Source organism: Delphinapterus leucas, chromosome 2, assembly GCF_059928025.1.
Source record: "Delphinapterus leucas isolate spDelLeu-1000000601 "Yukka" chromosome 2, BTC_Dleu_Yukka2, whole genome shotgun sequence".
NCBI lineage: Eukaryota > Metazoa > Chordata > Mammalia > Artiodactyla > Monodontidae > Delphinapterus > Delphinapterus leucas.
The window spans coordinates 168,501,009-168,521,589 of NC_143130.1; the positions used below are offsets into that span (position 1 = coordinate 168,501,009).

General features: G+C 37.0%; 1 protein-coding gene across 2 annotated transcripts in view; it reads right to left on the minus strand.

The window, feature by feature from the left end:
- Positions 1–20,581, minus strand: part of RPS6KA5 (ribosomal protein S6 kinase A5) — a 181,159-nt gene that overhangs the window by 105,078 nt on the left and 55,500 nt on the right. For both annotated transcript variants that reach the window (XM_022576283.3, XM_022576282.3), the window contains exon 2: positions 14,577–14,648. In XM_022576283.3, coding sequence (XP_022431991.2) covers positions 14,577–14,648 — 72 coding nt within the window. The remainder of the gene's footprint in view (positions 1–14,576; positions 14,649–20,581) is intronic.

The window sequence follows — 20,581 nt, forward strand, 5'->3', positions numbered from 1 at the left end:
CCAAGGCCATACTTGCCCATGTGGCCTGACTCCTGAGCCCACACTCTGAGTAGTACTCCAGCTAGCTGCCTTCCTAAAGTGAATGACCTCACAGGCAAAGAAATTAGGAACCAGACATTAAAAAGAAGTCACAATACAGGTTAGGTGTTCTAATGGTGGAATAGACACAGTACTACTACTTCCAAGTAGAGGAGGTTTTATAAAGTCGCCCATTTTATTGATGGGGTGATCTAAATATTCAAAAAATACGCCTTACCTTGAGTGGGAACAGGCCTTTCTACAATATTCATCCGTTATCCCTTCTATACCTTCTGGACTTACAAAAAATAATATTACTCTTCTTTTCTAAGATAATTTGTAAAATATTTAAAAATACTATTATGCCATCTCATCCAAGCAAAATGTTATTATTCCCTAAACCATCTAAAAGTAAATGACTTTAAGACTTTGTACCACTAGGAGGTGCCCTATATGTGTTCCGTGAGTTTGTAAATACTTTTTCTTTGATTTCTTTCCTATTACCTTAAAAACATCATATATCACTCCAAATAAATGTAAGGTAGCAAAGGACGCTAATGTATGTGGGCAAATAATATAAAATCATCCTTAATGCCACGTTATACACTGTACGGTCAAATAATAAACAGTCATCCTCCTGCCATGTGATGATATCCAGAAGTTTTCCAATAATATGAGCTAAAGACTACACATCCTGCCTTTACCATTATTTTTATCTATCAGTAAAATGTCGGGGGAAAAAGTATGATGAAGCTCACAAATATTTTGATTTTACTTTTATAATTTCCATGATTAATTAAAGCTATGGTACTTCTATCACATGGTACATGCCAATAGATGCTTACGAGAATAAACTTCAAGAAGTGCCTCACAATGTTCCAAGCAACAGATATTTCAGATAAACAGGATCTTACTTACAAGTAGGCTGCTTAATGAAACAGAGTTTGCCTCCAAACAGCGTTTTTTGAAGCACCCATAAGGCTGCTTATCACATTGCAAAAGGGGAAGAAGACACATTCACTGCTGGAGAGACCCTGAAGAAGCCACCTTCTCTGATTGAGCTGGTTTTCAGATTAGTACAGAGGGAGAAAGTGAAGGAGTCCTTCTGTTGAGGAGTGCCATCCAGTCCAGAACCGCCTACATGTTTTCCAGTATCTTAAGAGGGGCCACTGCAACTGAACTTGGTGGCAATATTATTTCCTTTTCATCTGTAATGAGATGAATGACTACCTTGCTGTGAAGCCAACTCCTGGCTTTCGTTCACTGTGTGCTGGTGTTGTTAAAGAATTCCCATTTTGAAAGCATCTTTTGGAAACTGCAAAAGCTACCAATGGTGGAAACTCTTTTGGCCGAAAAAGGTAAACAGTAGTACTTCCTGCTCAGATGGAGCCCCTAAAATGGACGTTTAGCAACACAGCTGGGATTTGCTGCTTAGGTAAAGAGACTAAGCTTCAGGCTTCAGCATAACTCTAATTTCAGCATCAACATGCAATGACTTCAGACGCACTCCCAGCAGTCTTCACAGAAGCTGTGTGTACTGCTCTGATCTTATCAATTTCTCCAGAGCCAGGGCCTTTCCAAGATACTCTGTCAAGAAATGTGAGCAGAAGAGGGCGTGGAGTTCACTGGTTTCCCAGAGGACAAGGCTAGCAGCGCTTGATGGGACTTGAGGTAGAAGTTCTACTTAACAGATTGAGGGAAAGTAAACTCTAAAAATAAATGACAAGAAGGATTAATCCCTGACTTAACTTGACAGACACCTACGACCATATGAATGAGGTAAATCTTTCAATTCAGGGCCCAACAGACACTGTTCTGGATGTTACCGATAACCTGTGTGCTCTTACAGCTGCAGGTTATAGCAGCCGTTTCAAAGAGAGGACTGGATCCAGACAACCATGTAAGCTTTTCCAAAGCTGGAGGAAGAATTCCATAGGTTGGGGGGCAAACTACAGATACCTTACAAAGGTCATTTCTGTTTAAACTGAAATGTGGATTTAGAATCCTAGTCTACCTGACACAGCACAATGTTGCCAGTGGTCTCAATGGTTTGATGATAAAGGAAATCATGTAAAATGAACTAAACGCAGTGTCAAGGGGAAATGTCTAGTTCCCTTGGACTAGGTCTCAGTTTGCTTTCCACAGGTGTGACTCTTATTCCATTGGCCACAATGATCATTATGAATCAGGTTTTTAAGCACATGTTGTCATAACAGAAAAATTAAAACGGACTGATGGTTTTAAAACAAGATGACATTCATGCTGTCACATCATAAGCCACTGCACGATATCAACTACTTTTTCAAGCTAAACAAAAAGCAGCCTTCTTGCTTAAACTTATTTTGAGCATAATTAAACTGATTTTTTTCACTTTATTTGTAAAGTCTGAATTCATTAAAAAATTTTTAGGAAGTAGCCTTTATCTTGGCATGAAAATGATGAGATCAATTTGTTAAAAAAGTATTTTTACAGTCTGTCTATAAAAGCAATCAATTTACAATGCCATACAATTAAAAGCAAGGAAAATCTGTCTATGTTTACATGCATTATTCTGGAGAAAAGGGTTAAGAACTAGAAGGCCTCTGGATTAATTCCTTCAGTAGAGCGCTTATCCAGGACACGCTCCTCCCATTGGGATCCAAATGCTCCACCACTGTGAGATCACTGTTTTCTGTCACTCAAACTTTTATGAATGCTGCTTACAACTCTATACATTGTACACTCTGCTTAACCAGCCATGCCACACTTTGTGTTCAATCCAACCTTGTAGCATAAACTACTGTACTCAAACTACTGCTTTAAAAAAAGTATGGCAGAAACTCTCTTGCGACTTCCACTTAGACAACTCCCAACTCTAACTGGTACTCCCCTTCCGGTTGTAAAACACTGCACTGCACACTGATGCCTACAACCAGTTCACACGTGCACTGACTGCTGTCCCCACGCCGCTCAGCTGTCTGCTTCACACCAGTCACTGATACTCGTTGCCTTACTTGTGTGTGCCTGTTGTATACGTTATTCTTATATAATTTAACTATATATTACATAAGCCACTGAAAAGTAAATGTGAAAGAAAAGAGAAAAATGAGGTTAAAAGCTTTGAAAGAACTACATAAAGGCAAGACACTTAAGAAAAAAGAACTGCTGAAAAATTAGGTGTGGGTGAAACAACTATAAAAGGCTAGGGGAAAAAATTGTGAAAATCTGAAAGGATTCTGTATCCAGATCACTTCAAATGTGTCTGGTTCTCACTCCACTTTAAGGCACTGGAAACTTAATTTTAGATGATACATTACAAGTGCGGTTTATGCAGAACAAACCATTGTTTAAGAACTTACTCTCAAAGAGTCTTGTGCCTACACGCAAAGTGAATATGTATTTATATATTTTAAGTGAAAAGTAGTATGTCCAAAGTACATATTTATATATCCTTTTAAAATGATCTTCCACTTTAACCAACTTTTTCTGATTAGCCACAAGTACCAGTCATGTCATGAGAGAGACTCCACTAACTAAAGGATCATATTCAATGGTGCTGGAATTCATCCCTTTCTCACCCTTCCAGAATCAGGGAATCTTTTTTCTTTAACTTTTTCTTTTATATTGGAGTAGAGTTGATTAACAATAGTTTCAGGTGTATAGCAAAGTCATTCAGTTATACATATACATGTATCTATTCTTTTACAAATTCTTTTCCCATTTAGGTTGTTACATAATATTGAGCAGAGTTCTCTGTGCTATACAGTAGGTCCTCGTTGGTTATCCATTTTAAGTATAGCAGTGTGTACATCTTAATCCCAAACCCCCTAACTCCCCCTTCCCCCAACCCTTCCCCTGGTAACCGTAAGTCCGTTTTCTAAGTCTGTGAGTCTATTTCTGGTTTGTAAATAAGTTCATCTGTATCATTTCTTTTTAGATTCCGCATATAAGCAATATCATACGATATTTCCCTTTCTCTGTCTGACTTGTTAAATCAGAATCTTGTTAAACAGTGACTTGACCACCAACCACACTAGCTCTGCCTCTCAGCTTGCTTTCATCCTCAATCTGGTAAACATACCTTTTGTGTTGTCATCTAAATTGTTGATAAAAATATAACCCTTCTCGCTCAAAATACTTGATTTCCCATTACTCTTAAGATAAAGAGAATCCTTAATATAACCTAAATTATCTGGCTTCTACCTACCTCTCTCCACCTTCTCACCATCTCATTTTCTCACTCCTTCAGACATACAGCCTTTCCTGACTTCTCAGACTAGCACAGTTCCTCTAATTTTATACTCTCATAACACCCTGTCATAGAAATTGTCAGAAACATGAGTTTTCATTTATTTGTGTGATTGCCTCATTGTGTAGCTTCCACAGGACTGTAAATTCCACAAAACCGGGGACTATGTCCAGTTTTACTCACTTCGTATCATTAGCAAATTCTAGAGCTGGCACACTGTAGAAACTCAAATAATGTTGAATGCATAAAAAAACAAGATAGCAAACAAAGAAAGAGCTCTGTAGCATATAGCCAAATACCCTCTTCTCAGTTGACAATTCTGATCTAAAGTTGAAGGTGGGTCTTTAGGAAAAGAAACAGTGCAAATCTGCAGTACAGAGCTATATAGCTCACCCACTCTTTCCCTTTGGAGAAGGAACAATGGGCTTTCATGAAGTAATCACCTTTAATTTGGGTATTAAATATGATTCCTGACAACACTCCCTGGTGAAAGTGAGCTCAGGAAACTTAGCTGCCACCACTGTAGAAAAGGAAAATATCTTAACATGGTGACATCTGTACCTGGCCACTGCTTTGTAACCTGCCACAACTGCCTAAGAACTAATTACAGTGCCTGGCCACATCCCTCTCTCATAGATAATTTAACTCGAGGAAAGATTTTTACCTCTCCACATGTGACATGAACACTGACAATCAATCCACCTGCCTTCCCCTCCATCTTTCCCTGTAGAACTTCATTCACCCCAAGTCAGCAGGGTCAGAAATGGAACCAAACAAGAAATACTCTCTTGGAACTCCACATTTCACTTGTCCTGCCCTTGGAAATTGGTACCCTTGTTAATAGGCCAGCCAAACGTACATGGTAAGTAATGCTAGGGCAGTATATGTCAAGCCCCAGGAAAACCACCATCACTGAAAGGGTTCTCAGAAGAGCAGCTTCATTTCAGTATTACCACAGCACAAACAGTACACAAAAAGCAAACACTCAAGGGGTTCAATGGTGAAACCTGACTGACCATAATTTGGTACTTGTAAAGACTCATCTGAAATATCTGATAAATTAGACCTCAGAGCTGAAAAGAAACATTACTGTCCATCCCAGTAATTCTCTAAAATCTACCCTGTGTTAAGATAGATGGACAGAAATCACCTCACTTGGACCAAAGTAGTAGATAAGTTCTACTCAGACACACACTTTAGTGAATTGAGGTTTAATCTTCTGTGTGCCACTTTTTAAAGAGACTATATACAATAAAATTATGTTTTTATTCAATAATATCTTCATATCCTTTATCAAAGATGCTAGTCTCATGATCTTATTTACTGACCACAATGAAGGAGCCATTTGATAACTTGTTAAAAGTCTCTCTAGATCAGTTTTTTTTCAAACCGTGGGCTGTGACCCATTAGTGGATGATAATATCAATTTAGTGGGTCCAACCAGCATTTTGAAACTAAAATACTAAAAAAGAACTGAATATACTAAACGTGTTTCATGAAACTTCTGTCTCCCCTTTATACACACACACATGTGTAGGTATATGTGAATGTAAACAAGTCTAAGCACATGAGAGAGGAAAAAAAGAGGGCAGTACAGAACAATGGCTAAGAACATAGACTCTGGTGCCTGACTTTGAACCCTAGATATGCTATTTAGTAACTGTACTGTAACCCTGGGCAAAACAGTAAACACAACTGTGTCTCAATTTCCTCATTAGGGACAGTAATAGTTCTTAACATCATACAGTTTGGGGATTAAATAAATTAATATAAGGATCCAGAGGAGGGCCTGGCAGATAACAAACACTACAGAAATGTTAGTGGAAATAAGTGTGTGTATGCGACTGCACGTCTATACACATACATAAATACACATACTGAAAAGCAATACAAAAATGTACCTATTTTGTCCTATGGGTAATAGTCAAAAAAGCTTGAAGCTACTGCTCTAGATGAATTTAATATGCCTTTCCTTTTAAAAAAAAATATACAAATTATGTAGGCCAAAGAACTTTCCCTTTATACCTATCTCCTAGTAAACTCAGGGTTAAATTCAGGACTCAATTGCAGCGACTATGTCAGCCCAGATGTCTATAACATCTATTTCACTTTCCTATTATCTTTGCTTTTGCTCTGTTTTCATCTGTTTTTGTTTTCTCTTTTTCGATTCCTTATTTTTTTTTCTATCTTTGGAAACGCCCTTAAATCTCTTTTTGAAAGTTGGCAGATTTTAAACGTTGAAAGTAAAATGCACTTGATTTTACATATTTATCAGACAGAAGCACTGATTCCTAAATTCTTTTATAGAATAGATATCTTAATTACACACTAAATTCCAAATACTAAAAAAAACCCCACATAACTATAAAACTAAGTGTTTCAACATAATTTTAAAATAAAAAGTGAGAGAGTGTCATGGACATATATACAATACCAAATGTAAAATAGATAGCTAGTGGGAAGCAGCCACAGAGCACAGGGAGATCAGCTCGGTGCTTTGTGTCCACCTAGAGGGGTGGGATAGGGAGGGTGGGAGGGAGATGCAAGAAGGAGGAGATATGGAGATATATGTATACATATAGCTGATTCACTTTGCTACACAGCAGCAACTAACACAACATTGTAAAGCAATTATACTCCAATAAAGATGTTTTAAAAAATTTTAATAAATAAATAAAGTAAAATAAAAACAGAATTTGAGCCATTTAATACAACCATTTTTAAAGTTAGCCCCTGTTGCCAAGATTTGTAACATCATAAAAACAAAATGTCTAAGATTAAGAAAGGTAGACTGATTAAAACAGACTATTCTTCTAACATACAAGGAAAAGCTGTGAACCCAAAACATGCTTGATTAAATACACAGATGCTAAAGGCAAACAAGAGACACAGTAAAAGCACATGAAATCATAGGCGGTAATTTTTATGAAAGAGACTGAGGTAGGCCATTTGTTTTAGGTATAAACAGTTATATCCTCTCTAGAAGATATATAGCACCGAGGATCTGGAAGAGACTTAATAAAAGTGCCAGGATTCTAGATGTAATCCAGTTTAAGTTTTTAAACTAACCAGGGCCATTTGACTCATTTTCTTAATTACTTTGAATGGTCAAAAACCGTTGCACAGCTGAAATTAGGACCACGAAACCCGTGCGTTTTCTCACGGATGGTGTTAGCGTCTAAAAAAAGGACTTAATATGTGAGAAGGTTGAAAATAAAAAATAGTTACAGGAATGATTATCTATGGATTCCATTTATGCATACTGTATTAGCTTGAATAATTAAAGACTAATTGTATAATATCTTCTAGATCAGCACTTTTTAATTTCAGAGAAAGCACTAAGACAGTACATGCATTAGTCCAGCTAATAACTGCATGTGTGTATGTGGCCACTGCCGACTCCTGACTATCTCCACATGGATGACCCACGTAATCCATATGGCATTTCTTATCTCTGGTCCCAGATGACTTGAAAACCAGAGATTCTGGTCCATCAGGTAAAAAGAAAAAGCCACAAAAGAAACCATGTCCCGCTGTGAGGTCTAGACTTGAATTGACTACCCATGGAATGTGATTACCAGAGGACCTTACTAAAAGGAAAATACAGGAAAACAAGGAAATAGGGACCAAGAAGCACATTCATAATCATTCTGTTTATATCTCAACAAACAAGCTATTTGAGTACAAAAGGCTTGCCTCCTCACTCTTGCTCCAAAACTTCCCAGGGTTCAGGCTGAACCGAAAACCGCAGCTTAGGCCACATGCTGCTCGGGCTCTTCCTCTGTCCTTGCTACTCCCCTCACTCTCTCCTGAGAGCATTCCTGCAATAAATCAAGTGCGCCCAAATCCTTGTCCCAGGCTCTGCTTCTAGCAAATGTGACCTACAACAGCATCAGGAATAAGTCAAATTGTACTTATACTAGGGAGACAGTGTCAACCAACATGTTCAAATGGAATCATCTTTTGATTGTGGTATAAAACATCACAAACATTTGACCTCTAAGATTTCCTTAAACACTGAAGCAGAAGGTATAGTGGGTACACACAGATGCAAAATTATAAACTTTTTTGAATGACAATTTTGACAATTTAATGAATACAGGCTTTTAAAAGTACTATTTTAATAGGGATACTTTCCAAACACCTAAGCGAATTAAATGACAAACGATGACTAAGTCATAATGCTGTTTAAAACAGTCTTTATATGCCTCAACCAAAGTTTTTTTCCCTTTGATCATATGGCCAAAAAGTAGCTGTGTCTTTAAGTTGCCTAGTGCAATTCCTAGCACCATCTAGTGACAAATTACCCAGAAAAAGAAACGTGTCTTATTTAACAAATAAGATACGTTTCTGAAAAGTCTGCAGTAAAAAAATACATACGTATATATTCTAAAAGGCTGTCTTGTTGGGGATGATTTTCACAGAGTCTGGGACCAAGGAGCAAAGACCTATCAGAGTTAACATTTCAAGGATGGCACTTAGGCTGGGGTAAACAACCCAATAATAATCTCTCCTACTTGATAGTGTTTCCATAGAACAGCTTGCAGCATCTCCTGCTGATTACATGACCACCCCCCGATCCCCAGCCAAAAATAAGAACAAAAAATAAAAATCCACAGGATAAAGAAAAAGTAACCTTCTTACGAGGGCACCAGGGACTGAGGAAAACACAAATGGTTGCTGCTCAATAGACATTATGGGAGGCAAGGGCTTTTGAATCTCTCTACTCTGCCAGCACTCATTTGAAGATTTCATAAACCCAGAAATAAACATTAAATGAAGGCCATATTATTCAATTTTCAAGTTTGTACGTAATATATCCTTTTGTTAAATGCTCACCACTCTTTCCTCAGCACCCAAACAGTACTTGCCTCTTAATAAAACATGTGAATGAATGAATCCCAAGAGCAATGGGAATGAAGTGAAAGGTTTTAAATAGAGAAGTGACATGATCAAACTTATACTTAAGAAAGATCACTCTGGTTGTAGTATGGAGAACAGATTAGGAAGGAACAGCCTGAAACCCGGAAGATCTTTTGGTAGTTGCATGTCCCTATTTATTGCTGGACATATTTTAGGCTTTACAATAAAATATTTGTTAAGAAATGACTATCACTTATGTATCAAGCTAATCCGAGACATTGGTAATGCATTATACTAGCTCTTTTAGAAGGTGGCCTTCTTTCCCTTTCAGATATATAAATAGGTAAAATTTATATCGCATTTACCATATGCCAGGGAATCTAAATGTTTTATTACTCATTTTATGCATATTTTAGCATAAGACTGTTAACCTAACATACAAAAGGTTGTTCAGAACCTAAAATGTTTGAGTAGTTAAGAGAAGAAAACAAAGAAAGAAACACAGTCTTCATTTGACATGTTATTTTGAAGGTAATATACAAATCCACTTTTTAGAAATGCTAATAAAATTTCAACTAACATCACTTATGAAATATTTGTTAGATTTTTATTATTAGAAATATAACTTTAGTTGAAATTTCTCCCAGATATGCTAACAAAGTGACTACATGAAAGAACTAATAGGGCTTCCCTGGTGGCGCAGTGGTTGAGAGTCCGCCTGCCGATGCAGGGGACGCGGGTTCATGCCCCGGTCCAGGAAGATCCCACATGCTGCGGAGCGGCTGGGCCCGCGAGCCATGGCCACTGAGCCTGCGCATCCGGAGCCTGTGCTCCGCAACGGGAGAGGCCACAACAGTGAGAGGCCCGCGTACCGCAAAAAAAAAAAAAGAAAAGAAAGAACTAATGATCTATCCTTAATATGTCCTAAATAATTTTGTTTTTCTAATTTAGGGTGCAGCTTTAAAGTGGAGTTACCTGTTGAATAAATAACCGCAAATGATGGTTGTTTAGCAATTGGCAATTCATATTGATTATCTCATTGATATTATCACAACATTGTGAGATAGGTACTATTAACTTAGGCCAATAGGCACTTAGGCTCACAGAGTTCATGTGATTTACCCAAGGAACACCAGTAGGCAATGATAATGTCAAGATTCAAACCTGAGTCTTCTAAGTCATCCTTGATATCCAACTACTTCACAACTATGAATGCACCAAAATTAGAAGAGAAAAATCAACTCAGCTGCACCCTTTACAGTTACAGGACAAAATTTATCTTTTTTGCCATAATGACAAAAAGTCTCTGAAGTACAGATCTAGTATGATGAATAAAGAAAATTCAAAGAGAATACATGTTCCACTTCATTAAGCATCAGAATTACGAGTAATGCACACAATGGGTACATTTAAAGACTTTCTTCTCTACTTAGACAGATGTCTCAAAGAAAGCAAAATCGTTAAAAGGAAGGCAGCAGAAAAGGAGAGAAATTAGAAAGAATCATTACTCCCACAAGCAACAAAATTTCATCATGAAACAAAATAATTCTAAAAGATGAACCAAAGATACTTCCTGAATTTGGGAGTATCAACCTCAAGAACAACACTAGAGACAAAAGCATGAATTATATACTTGTTAGACTATTATTATACTTCATACTGTTATGGGCTATGGGGAGGGAGGAGGGAAATAGGGTTGATAACATATATAAGGATGATCTTAAGAGTTCACAATCTAGAGGAAAAATATAGCAGATGTGAAGGAAGATTCAGAGAACCACTCACTGCCATTTCTCTACCAAGGACTTTCAGTGCCACAATTCAGAGAATGAAGCAATTCAGAACAATTCGGATAGGTGGAAAAGAGAAGGAGAACTAAGGTAGGGGAACAAGATAAGGCAGGGCCTCAGAGGATGGGAAAGTACACATTATTATAGGGGAGTAAAAGAAAATCAACCAGACTAGTAAGTAGGTGGAATATTGGGGTAACTGGAGAAAAAATACAGAGCTAAGCCTGAAAGTAAGGCAAGAATTTGGACTTGAATAATAACTAGGAAGAAAGCACTATAAGTTCTGAAACAGGAGAATAGCATGATAATGTTGAATTTTAATGAGGCTGCATATTATTTATAACAGAATATGTATAAAATGCATAAAATGGAAGAGAGAACTTGCAGAAAGACCAATTTTGAAAACCTTAACAACAATCCATGTATAAGGTAATATGAGCCATGGCACTAAGAACAGAAAAGGTAAATCCAAGGGTCATTTTGAAAGAAAAATTATAGGATTTTGTGAGAAACAAGAAAAAAAGTCAAAATAGAGAAGGATCAAAAATTATTTCCAAGTTTCTAGCTCAGGAAACTAATTAACAAGATTAGCACAGATCAAAAGAAACAAGATAGCTGAAAAGATATAAATCAATACTCTGAGTAAAAGGGAGATTTTTTCATGAATATTACATGTATTTAAGTATGAGATCAAAAAGTAAATCTTTCATTTTCCAATATTCTACAAAGTCTTCGAGATATTGGATGAATAGCATTTTTTCTGGTTCAAAATACATAAAACTTAAATCATCAGAAGAGTTCTCAGTTTCACTTCCAAAGAAAGCCTGACATGACACATAAAGACATCTGATGAGGCTTTTCTATTATCCTAAGTAGTTCTGGAAAAAATTAGCTTAAAAAGGTAATGAAACTGAAATTTTTGAATAAAAATTGAGATTTTATTATATTCATAATAAAAGTTTCCACCTACTCCATTTAGTCATCAAAACTGTGATTTTAAATACAGAAACACCTACAATGACACTTCTTAGTTATTCCATCTTCTCATAAGAGCAAGAAACTGTCAGCTGACGAAAAGGAAAAGCAATATCCATGGCTAACGAACCAGTTACAGGAAGAAGCATGAAATGAAAATGCAAGTAAAGCATTACTGGTAAACTCTTTTCTCACCTTTGCAGAATTATCTTAAAGATCTGCCTATGATAGAGCCACTCAAAAAGTTGAGGTAAATAATGAGACAAAGTGTTATACATGTTGAAAGAAAACACATACAAGGTTTGTCTTATAAATCTGATATTAAATTTAAAATGTTTACTGACCTGTAATTTTTCTTCCTCATACTCTGTGTGTTTTTGGAATCAAGGTTATACTAGCCTTGTACAATGAGTTGGAAGAAATAATTCCACTTTTTCTGTCCTCTGAAAGAATTTGTGGAAGATTAGAATTATCTATGCCTTGAATGTTTGGCTAAACTCATTTTTGAAACTGTACCAAGTGTTTTCCTAGCAGGAAGATTTTTACTTACTGACCAATTTCTTTAAGTATTACAGGACTGGGCTTCCCTGGTGGCACAATGGTTAAGAATCTGCCTGCCAGTGCAGGGGACACAGGTTTGAGCCCTAGTCCAGGAAGATCCCACATGCCGTGGAGCAACTAAGCCCGTGCGCCACAACTACTGAGCCTGCGCTCAAGAGCCCGCGAGCCACAACTACTGAGCCCACGAGCCACAAGTACTGAGCCCATGTGCTGCAACTACTGAAGCCCGCGTGCCTAGAGTCCATGCTCCACAACAAAAGAAGCCACTGCAATGAGAAGCCCACACAGCGCAATGAAGGGTAACCCCCGCTCGCCACAACCAGATAAAAGGCAGCACGCAGCAACGAAGACCCAACACAGCCAAAAAAAAATTAATTAAAAAAAGAATTACAGGACTATTCAGGTTTTCTATTCTTTTTTCAATCAATTTGGTCTTTTACACATTTCAAGATTCACGTGCATGTTAAAATTTGAGGAACACTACCTCAGACCACTAAATTCCTATCAACGCCCAAATTATGTGCTATTTTTGTCCAATATTTCAATTTTATTTTTTTAACCCCACAAATTAGACATTTCGACTATGGTTTTACACAGTCAATATTGTTTAGATCTTCTTTATTCACCAACACTTTTTTCATCCTAGAATCTCTCCTGAGATCACTTTCCTTCTCCCTGAAATTATATCCTTTAGAAATTCTTTTAGTGAGGATGTACTGGTGGAAAACACACTAGCTTTTGTGTGTCTGAAAATGTCTATTTTGCCCTCACTTTTGGAAAACAGTTTTGCTGGGTTTGCAATTCTAAATTGACAGTTATTTTTTCTGGGCATTTTGTAGATATTCTTCCACTCTCCTATGGCATTCATGCTTGCTGTTGAAAAATCATTTGTTAATCTACTCATTATTCCTCTATAAATATGCCTTTTCTCTCTGGTTGCTTTTAGGGTATTTCTCTGTCTCTGATGTTCATCAGTTTCTCTGATGTATCTAGGTAATAATTTCTTTATACTTGTCTGCTTGGGATTTTCTGTCTCCTAGATCTGCAAATTTATATGCTTAATCAATCCTAGAAAATTCTCAGCTATTATCTCTTTGGATAGGACTTCTCCCCACTCTACTGGCTCTTTCTGGTATTCTGATTAGACAAATTTATATGCTGACAAGACCAGCCACATAATTGGCAGGCTCAGTGCAAAATGAAAATGTGGGGTGCCTTGTTCATGAATTATTTAGAATTTCAGAACAGTGAAAGCAGAGCATTAAACCAAACATGAGGCTCTTCTAGTGCAGGGATCTCTGCACCTGCACAAGTCATATGCCCACGAGTTCCTGACTTCAGAGCAGCGAGAACAGTGATAGCAAAAATTGAGAAGGCACAAGGAAGTATAAAGCAGAATATCAAGATCATCTAACATCTCACCACCCAGGGACAGCCACACAGTTATCATTTTGGTGCACAGGTCAGAGATTTTTCTATATATTTACATGTAGACATTTATTCACACAATTTTTATACTATGGAAATGGTATATTGTACATTCTCTTCTATAGTCTTTTCTCAAATTTATTACATTATGGAGATCTTTTAAAAATGTTAGTAAATACAGATCATCTCAATCCTATTGTACAGATAACAGAACATATAGATGCATGTTCATTTAACCAAATTCATGCCATTAGGTTTCCAAAGAGTCTTGAATTTTTCATTATTAAAAATGATAAGCATGGACTATCAATAAAGTTGAGTGAGGACTGACTGAATCAATCAGTATAAAGCACTTCACAGAGTACTTGGCAAGTAACAAGCTCTCCATAAATGTTAGTGGTTTTTTAAAAATATTGTGTCCTGTGTAAAAACTGAATTAATTTACATTCCCAACAGCAGAGTAAGAGAGATTGGTTTTTCTTGATCCTTACCAATTCCTTTAAATTTTGCCTTTTGTATTTCTTTACCAATTCCTTTAAATTTTGCCTTTTGTATTTCTTCTATGAATGCTTTGTTCACATTCTTAGTTCTCCTATTGGATTCCTTATGCTTTTTAAAGATTAACTGATTTCTGTATTGGGGATATCAATCCTTTGTCATAAGGATATCAAGTACTTTTTTTTCCTTAAAAAAAAAAAAGAATTAAGACTTACCTCCAGTTCCTAGGACCTTTAGGAGCTCGAAATTTTCAATCCCCACCTTCTCTGCATGTCCTGTTAAATTAGCTAAAAAAGAAAGAGAAAAAATAAATAATTAAGGGGATCAGCAATAGGAGGGGGCCCACAGGGGCTTCTGAGGTACCAGCAGTGTTTTATTTCTTGAGTTGGATGGTTAAACCAGGATTCACTTTATAATTATTCGTTAAAATGTACAGCTATGTTCTGTGTAATTTTCTGTATGTTACATATTATGATAAAACGTTTATTTAAATTTTTTTTTTAATTACTGATTTGTTTTTGTGGGGTTTTTTAAAAAAACTTTTTTGGGGGGGGCTGCACCAGGTCTTAGTTGCAGCACATGGGATCTTCGTTGCAGCATGTGGACTCTTAGTTGTGGCATGCAGACTTCTTTAGTTGCAGCATGTGAACTCTTAGTTGCGGCATGCATGCGGGATCTCGTTCCCTGACCAGGGATGGAACCCGAGCCCCCTGCAGTGGCAGCGCAGAGTCTTACCCACTGGGCCACCAGGGAAGTCCCACAATAAAACTTTTTTTAGAATTTAGTAACTATATAACATTTGTACCAAAGCTTAACATAAAAATAAAGTGCTCTACTTTATTAAAATAAAGACTCTCTAAAAGTCTAAAAGTCAAAAGTCTTTAAAAATAAAGACTCTCGGGGCTTCCCTGGTGGCACAGTGGTTGAGAGTCCGCCTGCCGATGCAGGGGACACGGGTTCGTGCCCCAGTCCGGGAAGATCCCACATGCCACGGAGCGGCTGAGGCCATAACAGTGAGAGGCCCGCGTACCGCAAATAAATAAGTAAATAAATAAATAAATAAATAAAGACTCTCTACTGACCAGATAATCTGAAAACGAACACAAATTCTAACATGTAGATAGATATGTAGTAGAAAGAAAATTGGACAGATTTAGAAGACGCATTCATTTATTCAAACAAATATTTACTGATTATAAATGCCATTCCCAGGCTCTAGGCTGGACTCCACTCCCATTTCTGTCACCAAGCACTTGAACATGATGTAGCCTGAACTGATTACCTGACCACCCTGCATCTCAGTTCCCTCATCTTTGAGGTGAAAGCACTGGTCTCAGTGAATTCTAAGATCTCTGCCAGCTCTAAAATTCTAGGACTATGTTTAAAAATATAAACTCTTCAAAGACATATTCTGTAGTAAATAAACAAAATTAGGATACCTTATAAATGAGCATCTTCCAGAGCATACTCCAATGAATTCTGATCCTATCCTATGAAATGTTAATAGGCGTTATGTTTGGGGGGAAGGTGGGGAAAGAGTGCTCTGGTTGAATAAATTTGGAAATAGCTTAAACAAGGTTTAACAAGTTTCTTTAACACTGAACCTCACAGATCCTGCACCATAAAAATATGCATGTGGATCTTCCAGATTGCGATAATTATATTTGACAAATTTATTGGACCACAAATTACTTTTTATGGTAATAACCTATTCATATTGTGTGAACCAGCATTCTGTGATAAGAAAGACATGATTAAGAGAGGCTTGGTCCAAATCCTAGTTCTACCACTTAAAAGCTCTGTGACCTTGAACAAATTACTTAATTTCTCTGTGTTTCATATCCCCGTAGTGTAAAATGGGGATAATAAAAATTCCTACCCTCAAAGCATATTGGTGTCTACAATTTACTTTGAAATGTATTTTTATTGGGTTGGCCGAGAGGTTTGTTCGTTTTTTTCCGCAAGATGGCTCTAGTAGCACTTAGTTGTCTTTAACTTCATTCAAAACAGTTTTGTTAGATTGTATGTGACAGCTGTCATATCAGCATGCATTTAAAAAAAGACATTAAAATTGGTGAATTTTTGTGTAGCCATTTTAATATTGAAGATGGAAGAAAAAAGCAACATTTTCAGCATATTATGCTTTATTATTTCAAGAAAGGTAAAAACGCAACTGAAACACAAAAAAAAGATTTGTGCAGTGTATGGAAAAGGTGCTGTGAATGGTCAAACGTGTCAAAAGTTGTTTGTGAAGTTTCGTGCTGGAGATTTCTCATTGGATGATGCTCCACGGTTGGGTAGACCAGTTGAAATTGGTAAGGATCAAATTGAGACATTGACTGAGAACAGTCAACATTATAGCACGTGGGAGACAGCCAACACACTCAAAATATCCAAATTGAGTGCTGAAAATCATTTGCACCAGCTTGGTTATATTCATCGCTTTGATGTTTGGGTTCCACATAAGTTAAGTGAAAAAAACCTTCTTGACCGTATTTCCGCATGTGATTCTCTACTTAAATGTAATGAAAACGTTCCGTTTTTAAAACAATTGTGATGGGCAATGAAAAGTGGATACTGTATAATAATGTGGAACGGAAGAGATCGTGGGGCAAGCGAAATGAACCACCACAAACCACACCAAAGGCTGGTCTTCATCCAAAGAAGGTGATGTTGTGTATATGGTGGGATTGGAAGGGAGTCCTCTATTATGAGCTCCTTTCAGAAAACCAAAGGATTAATTCCAACAAGTACTGCCTCCAATTAGGCCAACTGAAAGTGGCACTCGACAAAAAGCGTCCAGAATTAGTCAACAGAAAATGCATAATCTTCCATCAGGATAATGCAAGACCACGTGTTTCCTTGATGACCAGGCAAAAACTGTTACAGCTTGGCTGGGAGGTTCTGATTCATCCACAGTATTCACCAGGCATTGCACCTTCGGATTTCCATTTATTTTGGTCTTTACAAAATTCTCTCAATGGGAAAAATTTCAATTCCCTGGAAGACTGTAAAAAGCATCTGGAACAGTTCCTTGCTCAAAAAGATAAAAAGTTTTGGGAAGATGGAATTATGAAGTTGCCTGAAAAATGGCAGAAGGTAGTGGAACAAGAGGGTGAATACGCTTTTACACCAATAAAGTTCTTGGCGAAAATGAAAAATGTGTCTTTTATTTTTGCTTAAAAACTGAAGGCATTTTTTGGCCAACCAAATAAAAGGATGGATTGATGGACACATATAGATATGGACAGATATGTGATAAAGAAAATACAACAAAATGTTAACTGCAGAATCTGGATAGTGAGTGTAAGGATATTCAGCATACAACTCTTTCAAATTCTCTGTATTACATTTGAAAATGTTCATAATAAAATGGCACATAATAAAATAATACCTACCTCATTGGGTTGTGATGAGGATTGTATGAGCTTAATTCACACAGTGTTTGCTGTGTTCCAATAATATTATTAGTGTTTGTAAATAAATTAATGCTTTGGGACTACAATTTTATGAAAATTAGACCCAACTAAGAACTTCTAAAATTAAAAGTTTCAGGGGGATAAGTAATTTCAGTGTCTTTCTGATTTAACTAAACATAACTTTAAAAAATATTTTTAATTGTGGTTAAAAACACATAACACAAAATTTACCATATTAACCATTTTTAAGCATCAATACAGTAGTGTTAACTATAGGTACATTGTTTACAACAGATCTCTAGAATTTTTTCACCTTGCAAAACAAACTCCATTGAACCATTCCTCTTTTCCCTCTCTTCCAAGCTCCTGGGAACCACCATTCTACTTTCAGTTCCTAAGAGTTTGACTATTCATGCATAATTTCATAGTGGGAACAAATCAGTGTACATGGCCCTGCCTCAAGCTCACACTGGCTTCAATATAAATCTAAAACGAATACCAAAAACATAGGTAGTATCTTAAAGTAAACACACAACAGCATATCCTCCTGTAGTATGTCAAGCAGGCTATAGTAAAAGTGAAGCTCACAGGAAACCATCACTTTTGAAATAATGATTTGGCTCTAATTGAATGTTAAATTCTGTTCTTTTACTGTGCAAGATTTTTGCAGTTTAAGACATTATTGAAGAGTCAAATGTTACAAATTATCAATCCTGTTTCTCGCTGTTAGGAGCCATCTTTTATCTACTGTGAGATGTGTATAGGCCCAGCTTTCCAAAAGCATTGTCCAAATACTATTTCTCCCGTATCTATATTTGCAGCTGGACTAGGAAGACAAGGAACTATCTTTTGATACACAGACACTTCAGCCTTTCTACACTAACCACAGAATTATTCTCATAGGAAATTAAAAGAGGCCACAGATTAATTACACTTGGTTCTACAAAGCATACCATCCCGGAAAGCCTGATCATTCACAAAGATTGTTCATATAATCTGTGAAGGCCTGCTTTTGTTCATAATCTACTAGCTCTATTATTTGGTTTCTGACATAAATTAACACTTTGTCTGCAAAGGGAGCTCAAGGCTTCCCCAACCTCCAATCCTGGGGAGAAGGAATTGACAGAGCTCAAGATGAACAGCACTGATGCCTTCGGTATTTGGGGAAGGAGTCGTCACAGTGGTAAATGTTTCCCCAGGAGGAGGAGGTTAGCTCTGCTTTCTTCAAGGTATGTACTCTTTGGAATCTCCTCTCTTGGCCTTAGCTGTGGACGAGTTTATTTACTCTTTGTATTGCTTTTCTATCAAGATTGTTACCAGGTGGCTGGTGAGTTAAGGTAGAGCTTGGGAGAGGGTCTTCCCTCCCTCATACCTTAAGCCCCAGGTCCTAGGAATTCTGGGCTTGAAAAGAGTTTAGCCCTAGGCTTATAAAAACACACTTTATCCACCTCGAGTTTCTCCGAGAATTTATCTTTCCTGGCCTTTCCTTGATTAAGAATGGTTAGATTCCAGTGAACAAGCTTAGAGAGTAGTATCTGCTTAGGGCAAAGGGCCCCTGTGGCCCAGTGCAGCTCACCAGGTCAATGATTCGCTCTGGGGTAAGGGACCAAAGATCAAGCTTGACAAAATGTACTCCTTTGCTTTACTCTGTCTTGTCTTAACCTCAGTTGGGGCCCAAGCAGATGCAATAGGGTTTTTTACCCAAAGTTCATAGCTTACATTAGGGTTCACTCTTGGTGTTGTACACTCTATGGGTTTGGACAAATGAATCCACCATTGTAGTATTTATATCATTCAGAGTAGTTACTGCCCTAAAAATCCTCTGTGCAGGTTTTTGTGTGGACACGAGTCTTCAACTCCTTTGGGTAAATATGAAAGAGCACAACTGCTGAGTCATATTGTAAGAGTAGATTTAGTTTTATAAGTAACTACCAAACCGTCTTCCAAAGTGGCTATATCAACTCTGCGTTTACACCAACAGTAAATGAGAGTTCCAGTTGCTCTACATCCTCACTAACATTTGGTTTTATCAGTGTTCTGAATTTTGGCCATTCTAATAGCTGTGTAATGGTATCCCACTGTTGTTTTAATTGGCATTTCCTTGGTAACATATGACGTGGAATATCTTTTCATATGCTCATTTGCCATCTGTGTATTTTTTGTTGGTGAGGTGTCTGCCAAAGTTATTGGCCCAGTTTTTTCAATCAAGTTGTTTATTTTCTTATTGTTGAGTTTTAAGAGGTCTTTGTATATTCTGGACAAGTCACTTATCAGATAATGTCTTCTGTAAATATTTTCTTCCAGTATGTGACTTGTCTTCTCAGTCTCTTGACATTGTCTTTTGCAGAGCAGAATTTTTGAATTTTAGTAATTTTGATAAAGTCCAGCTTATCAATTCTTTCTTTCATGGATCATGCCTTTGGTGGTGTACCTAAAAAGTCATCACCATACCCAAGGTCATCTAGGCTTTCTCTATGTTATCTTCTAGGACTTATAGTTTTATGTTTTATTTAGGTCTGTAATATACTTTGAGTTAATTTTTGTGAAGGATGTAAGGTCTGTGCCTAGATTCAATATTTTGCATGTAGATGTCCAGTTGTTCCAGCATCATTTGTTGAAAAGACTATCTTTGTTCCACTATATTCTTTGTCAAAAATCACTTGACTATATTTATATAGGTCTATTTCTGGGCTCTCCAGCCTGTTCCTGTCTATTCTGTCCTCAATAACACACTTTCTTAATTACTATAGCTTGATAGTAAGTCTTAAAGTAGTGGGTAGTGTCAGTCTCCTGACGGTTCT